Genomic DNA, 12,622 nt, shown 5'->3' on the forward strand with positions numbered 1-12,622 from the left:
ATATTTTATCTTTTACAAAATTTTCTGGGAAAAGAAAGTACTATAGAGAGCTTATATCCTACGAGCAGTGTAGGCTCGCAAGGATAATCAGCAAAAGTCAGTTGTTTGTTGTATCGCAGGGATAACGTGCAAAAAATTATTTGTCTAACTACATCGGATATACCGTAGACGGCACGATTTGTCTCAAGACAGTGACTTGGTCCACGCCTCATCTCTGCCAAAACGATATGGAGAACACAAAATCATCCTTGGAAAATGGTAATGTTATGTCTAATTCCTCTGGAGCAAGTGATCTTAATAAGTCATTCCGCTTCCGTGGTGTTAGCTTTAAGAGGTTGAGACAAAAGACTTTATTTTATCTTACTCTCTTGAATGTGGCTTATGTATTAATTGAGAAAAAACCAAAGAAAAAGAAATCTGAACAATTGACTGAAGAAGATCTTTCTCAACATGAAAAAGATGTTAAGAAATGGGATAAGGATCATCTTTACTGTAGAAATTATTTACTTAATTGTCTTTCTGATGATTTGTATGATTATTATAATCAAGCTTATAAATCAGCTAAAAAGATATGGAAGGCATTGAATCAAAAATATGATACAGAGGAAGCTGGATCCAAGAAATATGCATGTAGCCGATTTTTTAGATTTCAGATGGTTGAAGGCAAGTCTGTGGTGAAACAATCCTATGAACTCCAAATGATTGCACAAGATGTTCGATCTGAAGGCATTCGTGTAGATGAACAAATGCAAGTTTCAGCCATCATTGACAAGCTGCCTGAATCTTGGAAGGAGTTTGCCAAAGTTCTAAGACACAAGCAAAAGGAACTCTCCATTGAATCCCTTATCACTCGTTTGAGAGTGGAGGAAGAGGCAAGAAACCAAGACAAAACTGTTGAACTTCATGGAGCAAATGGTCCTAAGGTAAATTTTATCTCTTCAAATGAAAACATGCCAAAAGCCAATGTAAAAAATAATGACTATGTAAGGCCTAAGAAAAGGAACTTCAAATGTAGGCCAAATGGAAATCAGCCTCAACATAAGACCCACTCTAATCAAAGAAAGAACCAAGCACACCATCCTAAGCATGCTCCAAATAATGGCAACCACACTAATAATAGCAATTATGCATGTTTTGTATGTGGAAAGCTTGGACATTCGGCTAGAAATTGTCGTTTTCGAAAACATGGGCCTATGGCTCAAGCTAATGTCATTGAAGAGCCTCTTGTGGCTATGGTTACCGAGATTAATATTCTCGAAGGCTTAGGAGGGTGGTGGATTGATTCTGGGGCAACCAGACATGTTTGTTATGATAAAAACTAGTTCAAGACCTACACCATCTTGGATGAGAAAAAGAAAATTATGCTTGGTGATTCTCATACCATTGGTGTTGTGGGTATTGGAGAGGTGCTTCTCAAATTTACTTTTGGGAGAAAAGTCACTCTCAAAGATGTCTTTCATGTTCCTAACATTAGAAAGAATCTAGTTACTAGTTTTTTGTTGAATAAGGTTGGTTTCAAACAAGTCTTTGAGGCTGATCAATATGTACTCTCTAAAAAGGGAATGTTTGTTGGCAAAGGCTATGCTTGTGATGACATGTTTAAACTTAATGTTGAGATGAATGAAAATTCAAGTTTTGCTTATATTGTTTCTTGTGTGAATGTTTGGTATGGTAGATTATGTCATATCAATAATAAATATATGAAAAATATGAGTGGTTTAGATTTAATTCCTAAACTTGAAAATGAACTTGAAAAATGTGAAATTTGTAGCATGACTAAAAGTACTCAAAAGCCTCATAAATCAATTGAAAGAAATATTGAATTACTAGAGCTTATCCATAGTGATATTTGTGAATTTGAAGGACACTTGACACGTGGAGGTAATCAGTATTTTATAACCTTTATAGATGATTTTTCAAAATATTCATATGTTTATCTTATGAAAAATAAAAGTGATGCTTTTGAAAAATTATCAATTTTCTTGAAAGAAGTTGAGAATACTTTTGATAAAAAGGTTAAAAGGTTTAGAACTGATAGAGGAAAAGAATATGATACCCTTGGTCTTAATAATTATATTCAATCTCTTGGTGTTATTCATGAGGCTACTGCCCCTTATTCTCCATCTTCAAATGGAGTAGCTGAACGTAAAAATAGGACTCTTATAAATTTAAATAATGTTATGCTTGTTAGTTCTCGGGCTCCTAAATATTTTTGGGGTGAAGCTGTTTTAACTGCAAATTTTGTTTTGAATAGAGTACCTCATAAAAAGACTTTTTTAACTCTTTTTGAATTATGGAAAAAATATAAACCAAATCTGAATTTTTTCAAAGTTTGGGGTTGCTTAGCATATGTGAGGCTACCTGACCCTAAAAGACCTAAACTTGGGGTAAAGGCTTCTACATGTGTATTTTTAGGTTATTCTTTAAATAGCACAACTTATAGATTTTTTGATATTGATAATAATACTATAATTGAATCTAGAGATGCAATTTTTCAAGAAAATAAATTTCTATTTAAATATAAAAATAGTGGGGGTTTTGAACAACAAGAGAATTTTGAATGTTCAACATCTAAGTCAAAAGATGTTAATGAATATGAGTTTAAAGCTAGGAAGAGTAAAAGACCTAGAATTGAAAAAGTTTTTGGTCCTGAATATTATGTGTATAATTTACAAGGTGACCCTACTTCCTTAGAGGAAGCTTTATCTTCTCCTGATTCAGGTTTTTGGAAAGAAGCCATCAATGATGAGATGGATTCTATTATCTCTAATAATACTTGGAAACTTATAGATTTACCTCCAGGTTATAAAACAATTGGATGTAAATGGGTACTTAGAAGAAAATTAAAACCTGATGGATCTATTGAAAAATTCAAAGCAAGGCTTGTAGCTAAAGGTTTTAAACAAAAAGAAGATATTGATTTTTTCGATACTTTTTCTACTGTTACTAAAGTTACATCTATTAGATTATTGATTGCTATAGCAGCTATTCATAATTTGATGATACATCAAATGGATGTAAAGACGGCATTTCTAAATGGAGATTTAGAAGAAGAAATCTACATGGACCAACCAGAAGGTTTTACAATGCCAGGTAATGAGCATAAGGTATGTAAATTATTAAAATCTCTATATGGTTTAAAACAAGCACCTAGACAGTGGCATGAGAAATTTGATCAATGTTTGCTTTCTAATGGTTTTAAAACAAATGAAAGTGACAAATGTATATATTATAAAACTTTTGATGATGCTCATGTTATAATTTGTTTATATGTTGATGATCTTCTAATTTTTGGTCCTAATATGGATATTATAAATGCTACCAAAATGCTTCTTAAAAATAACTTTGATATGAAAGATTTAGGAGAAGCTAATGTGATTTTTGGCATGAAAATTTCTAGAACTTCAAATGGCATATTTATAGATCAATCTCATTATATAGAAAAAATTTTGAAAAAATATAATTACTTTGATTGTAAACCTGCAAGTATTCCTTTTGACTCTAGTGTGCATCTTTTTCCTACTAAAGATGAAAATGATATTTACAATCAAAATGAATATGCTAATATTATTGGAAGTCTTAGATATGCTACTGATTGTACTAGACCTGATATTGCTTATGCCGTAGGAGTTCTAGCAAGATTTATTAGCAAACCTAATTTTGAGCATTGGAATGCCATGACTCAATTAATGAGATATTTAAAAAGAATTGCGCACTATGGTTTGCTATATCAAAGATATCCTGCTGTTCTTGAAGGATATAGTGATGCTAGTTGGAACACCTTATCAGGTGATTCTTTGTCTACCCTTTGCAGTTATGTATTTACTATAGGTTGTGGAGAAATAAGTTAGAAATCTAAAAAACAACAGATTATTGCTAAATCCACCATGGAGCGGAAATTAATTGCCTTATCTTCGGCTAGTGAAGAAGCGGAGTTGGTTACGAGATTTATTATACGAAATTCCCATGTGGGAGAAACCTATTTCATTTTGTCTTAATTCATTGGGATAGTACTGCCACTATTGGTAGAGTGCGCTACCAATACTATAATGGTAAATCCGGATCTATTAGAAGAAAACACGATGCTTGACGAGATCATACATAAACAATGGTACCATAAATGTTGATTATATTAGTACAAATGATAATATTGCGGATCCATTAACTAAAGCTCTAGCTAGAGAAAAGATCTGGATAGCATTGAGGGGGATGGGACTTAAGCCCAAAGAAGAATAAACTACCTATGAGGATACCCTACCTAAGGACTGGAGATCCCAAGAACTAGGTTCAAAGGGAAAAACTAATCATAGAGTAGTTTGATTAACATGCACTAAATATATGTATGAGTAATAATACTCATGTCCCTCCCTATGGTGTGCGTGCATGTATCTTGTAACGTTATATAGGATGAGTTTTTATTTTTATTTATTAAAAAATCTTAATGTGGACTATAGCTCTTATGAGTGGGATGTTAGAGTTACAAGAACATCCTTGATAGCTACACCTAAGTGAGCATGGAAGTGAGGCCCTTCCTTTGAGAATTGGGCTAGTTCTCTAAATAGCTCATGAATGCTGGGATAAAGCACAAGGCCGTAATGTGCTGGCTTAAAAGCTCGTAGTAGAGTACTGGAATATTATGTGTGTGATGCAATGTTTTGTATCCATAGAAAAAGTTATATTTCAAGACTTAGATCACTATTAACTTTGGAACAATGTTGCTGAAACACTAAATGAGGATTCAAGCCATTGGCACTCTCATTATACATAATGTTCTACTTAACCCAGAAAAAAAATTGTTCTTACCATCTATTTATTTTTTATAAAAATAAGTGGGGGATTGTTGGATATTTTTATAAAAAATATCATATTTATTTTAATACTCATTTATGTGAATGGAGGAAATCAATTATCTCTTAATGTCAGATGCGTTAATTGCTAAATTTTGAAAATTCAAAATTTGAATAGCTATTGTCAATGGTTTTAATTAGAAAATCTCTGAAAATTAATGTAAATTTTAATACCATATATTGCCAACTTTTAGTATACTTTCCTTTATAAGCTTTTGCTTTAAAACGTTTCTTTTAATATATTTAATAGTAACGTTATAGATAGAAAGTATCAGATATTGTACAACTATATATTTATATAATTTACCGTTGATGGATTATAGCATTATATAGTACTTTCCATTCTTGGTTCTAATTGTTGTGTATAGTCAAAATTTCAAAAGAAATTATTACTTAGTATTTAAAGGACAGCCACGTAGGGGCTGTCATTTTTAAAAGGCATCTTGACACTAAAAAGACAAACTTGTTTTGTCTATTAACTTGCCTCAACGTACAAATTTTGAAAAAAAAGAAGAAGTTTTGACCGGTTTATATATAATATATATATTATATATAAAAAGAAAGCTATTAACTCAGGCATTGATTTCAATATTTTTATGATCATTTAAAGCTTTAAAGATAGCAAACGTTTTTATTTTTTGGCTAAGGACAAGCAACGTGTCTAGCTATATAAATATATATATATGAAAAGAAATAAAAGTCTTAGATACATTTTTTTATTTTTGAATTACAAAGCTGCAAACGTTTCAAAAACAATTTTTTTCTAAACACTTACCATCTTTTGCTTCTTACTACCCACAAAAAATATTTTATCTTTTACAAAATTTTCTGGGAAAAGAAAGTACTATAGAGAGCTTATATCCTAAGAGCAGTGTAGGCTCGCAAGGATAATCAGCAAAGGTGGTTGGGCTGTTGTATCCTGGGGATAACGTGCAGAAACTATTTGTCTAACTACATCGGATTTATCGTACACGGCACGATTTGTCTCAAGACAGTGACTTGGTCCACGCCTCATCTCTGCTACCTCTTTTTGGTAAAATCAAATTGTGCAATTTCCAAGGAAAATTCAGGTATTATCTCTCCTTTATTTTCAACATCATTTTCACACAATTTCTCAGTATTATAACATGCTATCAACTAGTTTCAGAGTTTTAACCAGTATTCTATCATACTCTTTGTTTCTAGACAGCAAATAATGTTCTAGCTCTATAATCATCACAATTATGAACATGTTGCTTATAAGTTTTGTAGCATCCATCTTTTGAAACAACATAGTTTGGATTCATGTCTTAAAAGCTCCATTAATAAGTCAAAGAAAGATTTGGTTGAATCAATCTGGCAATAGACAACCAAGGCAACACCTTTTGTGTGATTCATTAGAGATTATCAGGTACTTGATTATTTATTCACCAACTTGCACCCAACACCCTGATTCAACTGATTTGGACTTACCAATATGTTTTTGGAAAACAAATTGGAATAGCAAAACAATTAGAAATAAAATAACAAGAGGTGAGAATTGATGCAAAGACGTGTCTTTAAAGGGAACTGTAGGGTTTAAGGATTATATTGATTTAATAAATAAATAAAATTGCATGTGGTGGTTCTGCCCTCTAGCTTTACTATTTAATCGCTAAAGGGTTATTTATTTGTGTTTTTTATGTGTGCGTCTCCTTCTTGATAAGAAAAATATTTTTTTTTTAAATTATATTTAAAGGGCCAAGTTGTTTATTTTTGTTGTTGGGCTAATTTTTTTTGGGATGGTATATTTTGTTTTAGATTTTTTATCTATAAAATTTTTTTATGGTTTTTAAAATGAGGAAAATGCTAGAGTTACAATTTTTTTTTTTATGAATTGCTATTGTGGTGAGTGGTTATTAGTAAATAAAAAAGTGATATAAGTAGTGGATCAAATGCAAATCAATAAGAATTTACAATATTAGAAGTTTTATAAAATTATTGTAGAAAAATTTGTGGCTATAGCATTATTCTTAAAAAAGTAATAATATTGTTAAGGGGGCAAATAGAATAAAATTGCTAAAATTGGTGCCCATGTATAAATAATATATTTTTTAAATGAGAGAGGGGGGGGGGGGGGCAATTGCCCCCCAATGTCCAAGTCTCCCTCCATCCTGGGTTGGTACTGTGTAATGTAACAATTGAACCTTTAAAATGTGAGTTAAAAAAAAAAGGGTACCACCTATGGACGCCCCAAAAAAGGAGGCAAAAAAGGGGGTGGGTGCAAGGGGGAGTACGCCTCGGCCAAGTGGATCGGGGCGAAGAAAAGATATTGGAGTCGCCATCTAGTTTTAGGGCCTAGGAACCATGTGTTTAGCGCCTAGGAACCATGTGTTTAGCGCCTAGGAACCATATGTTTAGTACCCTTACGTGGAATGACTGATCTTACTACCAGAGTATAGGTTCGAAGTTTACATAAGGCTTGGGAATGTATTAGGTACCTAAGACAGCCCTACTTGTGGGTCGGCTTCCGCTCATTGTGTACTACGTCTTAATTTTATTAAAGGCACGTTCAACATTGCATTCTAAACTCACACACACACACACTAACATACATCTAAGAATTCAACATTGCATTTACATCCCAAACCTTAGCATACATCTATCATGTTATATCATATCATCATAAACCCTAGCATACTCCTATCACATCATATCCAAGGCAGCAAACAAATTAAAACATGGTAGAAACCCAGACATGGCAAGACAAAATAAATATGAGATTGCATCTAACATCAATAACAACTCATCCAAGCAAACATATTCATACTCATCATCAAACGTATATTCCCAATGCATGTTCATGTGAATACATGACTCACTTACCTTGCTGCACTACAACACCTTTGTGCCAATGTATGATCATATTAATGCATGTTCATAGCATATCAAAGCAAGAAATAGAAAGAAACCCTAACCTAGCATGTTAAAGGCAAAAAAAAAAAAAATGGTTAAAACAGGGGCATGTTATATAAAAGAAATAAAGAAACAGAAGCAGAAAACTTAGATTAGAGGCTACATAGCCCTTATGTACATCTTTAGGTGGGATTTGGAGCAGTCGGTGCCATAGAACTTGTCCAAGACCGGCATCTTGAACTTTGGGGGTAATCTTACGTCTAGGAAAAGAGAGAGCGACTGATAATCCATGAGGTCTTCCATCCTGCGCGCTCTTTTGATCATCTCCTCCATCTTACCTATCTTCTCATTAATCTTCTTCTCACTCTTCGAGATAGGGGAATTCTAATCAGTCTTGTTTTCCTTTTGAATACCCTTTAGATTCTAGAACTGCTGGACCTTGAGGTTCATGTCTTCCCTTAACTGAATTTGGCTTGCCACCATAGTGTTTAGTAAATCCTAAGTGCTCATTGGCTCTTCAGTGTTTTGGTGCTCCTCTCCCTCTGCCATGGTGACAGAGTCTTCAGATTTCTTGTGGCTTGGGCTGTCTTGTAAGTCAAACACAAGGTTGAGGTGTTGCAACTAAGGGGTGCCTTCTATACTCAAGGGCTTTAGTATTGTGATAGGCTTGAAACTGGATTTGCTGGCTTGGCTATCGCTCTTGGATCCTCTTTGGAATCTTCCCTCTGATCTTGACCAAATTCTCCATTAAGAAAAGGATTGGTTGGGTCAAACAAAGTTAGGTCCCCATCTATATCAATAGATCAACCAAACAAACACACATAGAATACAATGCAATTTTAACCGGACCAGCCTAAGGATGGGTTCTAAGTCATTACAATGTAGGGTGGGTTTGTTGTTGTATTGTTTCCCATAGCTAGGACATTACACCTCCCAATTTGTAATGTAATGAACATCACGTTGGTCCAAACGGCATTGTCTATTCTTTTGAGTCAACAAGAAATGATCTAGTGATTTTACGCTAAGAGTTGGTGAGCTCACCACTAGGTACTTAAATCTAATGAAGACTGGTGATCCATGGTTACTACCACCATATGTTGAGATGGATACATGCAAATTTGTTGTTTGATGGCACACACTATGGCAGTTAAGGAAAGCTTTTAACAATCAACTTGGCAGTTTCAAATAAATACAATCAAACAATATACAGACATAAGCAATACCGGACAAACAAAAAAACATCATACAAATACAAAGGTATTTAATTGGTCATTTAACGTCTAATGTGAAGTTTAGTCCTCGACATCCCAAGTGGAGTCGCCACTATGAGAGATTGAAGAACTGGTTTCAGAAAAGGGTGTAAGCATTGACACCTTCCCTTTCCAAGATGATATGGAGTTGCCACTTATTTTATAAGTAAAATAAGAAAACTATACAAATTATAACATATGCTAAATAATAATCTTCTCGTCAATTGGAAACAATTACATCTTGACGGGAAGAAATTTGCATGGCTTTATTTCCTAGTTACAATCTACCCAAAATAATAATAAGACACTAAATCTACAAACCTAAAATTCTAAGGTTCGGGGGCTAGGTTACAGGAAGGGAAGGTGTTAGGCATCTACCTGCCCAAATAAAGTATGGTCTTCTAGACTTTAAATGACCATTAAATATCCATCTTCAAAATGTCAAATGATGTACAACAAATGTCATGTCAAATCCTAAACCTAGGGTTACCCTTCTATTCATGAACCTTAGATCTACAATTTATTACGTGTAAAAAATTTGATGAGGATGCTTGGTGAAAATTTTAAATTTGAGTTTTTGTAAATAAAAAATTTAAATAAAAAAAAAAGAATGAATTTTTAATAAAAATTCAGGTTTGGCTTGGGTTTTTTAAATGTGAGAGAAAAACAGATTTTCATTTTGAAAACAACAAATTTTTTATGAAAAATGCAGATCTGGTTTTAATAAAAAAAAAAAAAGGGGTCAGATTTTTATTTTGAAAAATGCAGAACAGAGTTTAAAAAAAAAATGCAGATCAGATTTTTATTAAAAAAAAGACCAGATTTCTGTTTTAAAAACTGCAGAACAGATTTTTTCTTGAAAAACAGACCAGATTTTATAAACAAAATACAGATCAGATTTTTGTAAATAAAATACAGATCAGATTTCATAAACAAAATACAGATCAGATTTTATAAATAAAATACAGATCAGATTTTATTTTTTGAAAGTCATGGAGAAAAATACAGACTGGTTTTAGTTTGAAAAAGAAACATGAAAAAAAAAAAATAGATCTGATTTTAGTTTTGAAAAAAAAACATGGAGAAAAATGCAGATTTAAAATCTTAAGAAAAGATTCAACCCTAGATCTAGGCATGTTCATCAACTAATCATGTGAAAATTTTGAAAGCAAGAAGAGAGTATGCAATAATATATGACAAACATGGTTATATAAACACAGGAAGCAACATCACATTCATGGAAAATAAAGCATAGATGAGAACATATTTTTGAAATTAAAATAAAATCATGATATGGAAAGTAAAGTTAGAATCATACCTGCATGAGCGTATTCCACAAGCAAAGAACTATCCTAGAGATCAAAGAGAATGAATTTCTAAGGATTTAAATGAAGCCTCTTAACAGAATAGAAATTCCTAAAGCAAAGCTTCTAGAATTTCTTTAACATAAGGAAAGAGAGAAGTTAGAAAAAAAAAAAGTTAGAAAAAGGTCCTGATTTCTGATTTTAGTTCCCTATTTATAGAGGTTTCGTGCTTAAAAAATAAGCTAGATTGGATCATATATGAATTAGGTTGAATTCTTATCCCTAAAAATTCGAAATGGATGTGTTTTATCTTGATCAAAACGATTCTGGGCCGGGCCTTGAAGCTGTGCCAATCGGCACTTGCCATGTTCCGATCGGCACTCCAAGAGTGCCAATTGGCACTCCCAAGTGCCGAGCCCAATTCTCAATTTTGGTTTGATCTGGACTCTTTTTTAGGGAATTTTTTAGTTGAAAATTGCACCTAGATGTATTTTTAACTCATATTCTAAAATAAATCTCTTTTATTTTGATAATCAGGTCCTTAAAACAATAATTATCTGATAGATGTTCTAAAAGGACTTGATTATCAACAATTCCCTTGTTATCTAATTATCAATTTATTCCTATGCAACCAAGCTTATTTCTGAAAGAAACCAACAACTAATCACACAATTATTTAATTAATTTTAATTTTTTGACCAATAAAAATTAATTTCAATTAATCACACATGATCGGCTTCACCCTCATACAATGCATGCAGACCGTGAAAACTTGATCTTGTGATATCTTTTAATCCGACAGTCCGATTTGAGAATTGGGCATACCATCGCGACCATTAGAATCTCAAGATCATTTTTATGATATGCAATGAATGATTTTAATGCATGTAATGCAGCTATGATTTTTGGGTATTTGAAATGGTCATTTTAGTCATTTTCCAAAACTAAATTATGGGTGCAAAATCGAGTGTTTACATACATACATACATACATACATACATACATATATTTATATATATAATACTTGTTTATGCTTTATTATTTTCTAATCTTATGAAATCCATGACAAATAATTTGAAAGTTAGTTTAGAATTTGTGTTCTTTACTAAATTCATTTGAAAGTTTTTTAATGTCTAGCTAGTAAAAAAAGTACATGAGAGAGAGAGAGAGAGAGAGAGAGAGAGAGAGATGTGTACTTACATAGAAATTAAGAGAAATATAATCAAAAATGAAAAATTATGGTTTACTTGGTATTTCATGTAACCAGTCCTAGGCCAAACCTGAACATAAAACTGGCAAATAAAAGGAGAAAACAAAATAATTACACTTGTAAATATCAATTCTAAAGATCACACCATGTAAATATCATAAATACAACATTTATTTTTATTTTTATTTTTTATAATAGTTTGAAGGTGGGGGATTTGAAATTTGGACGTTTCAGTTAAAAACATCATAGAGTGCCAATTGAGCTAACTAGAAAACTCTTGGTCATAAATATAACTAATCACTAACCCGTGCTGTGCATGAGAACCTACCTATTTGTGAGGTAGACTAAAATAATTTTATAAAAAATTTAAGAAACTATACCATTGCACGATTTGCTCTTATATGACTTCAATTTGTGTTATAATTTAGTGAAGAAGCCATTGCTTGAAAGTACAATGTGTAAGTACACAATTTGTATCTGGTCCAGTCACCAGATAGACTCGGGCCCAAAGAACCTTATACAATAAAATTTATAGAGTGTGAGCTTGAAACCTAGACTATGGATATTAGATAAAGAGAGAAATCAGGCTAGATTGCCGTTATTCTCATGTTCAATAGATGAGAATAGCAAAGAAACTCTCCTCAGACGTAAGCCGAGGACCATTTTTATTGCCTTCCTTTCTTTCTTTTAGAACAATATTGCAACCACAGTTTAAGTATCCGATCCCCTTCTTCTTCCGCCATCCTCCCCTTTTTATATCTCTTTTGTTCTCTTGTATCTATCTTCTTCTTCCTTTTTTTTCTTCCACGTGTATCATAAATCTCCTCACTAAATATTTGTCCCATCCAGCACCTTCTTGAAACCTTCAAATACCAGCTGGAAGGCTGAACCTCACTGTTCAGAGGTCATTTCTCCATTAATGCAACCAGAGAAGTAGGTGTAGGGTCTTTAATGCGGTGGTAGCAGTTTTTTCTCCTCTGATATTTCTCACACGTTCTTCCTTCCAACAACTACGTGGATCACACCTTTACCTAACAGATCTTCCAGAATTCTGTCTCCAAACCCCTTGGCATGTCCCACGACCTTTACTTGACCCGTCCGAGGAGATACTCCTCCTCAGACAACTCCTTCACCCCT

The 12,622-nt window shown here is 32.9% G+C and overlaps 1 protein-coding gene across 1 annotated transcript; it reads left to right on the top strand.

The window, feature by feature from the left end:
* The first annotated feature begins 227 nt into the window (after positions 1-227).
* On the top strand, positions 228-1,322 carry LOC142625131 (uncharacterized). The gene has a single exon (XM_075798832.1). The coding sequence runs from the start codon at positions 228-230 to the stop codon at positions 1,320-1,322; it is 1,095 nt and encodes a 364-aa protein (XP_075654947.1).
* Positions 1,323-12,622: the final 11,300 nt, after the last annotated feature.

Source organism: Castanea sativa, chromosome 2 (genome assembly GCF_040712315.1).
Source record: "Castanea sativa cultivar Marrone di Chiusa Pesio chromosome 2, ASM4071231v1".
Lineage (NCBI taxonomy): Eukaryota > Viridiplantae > Streptophyta > Magnoliopsida > Fagales > Fagaceae > Castanea > Castanea sativa.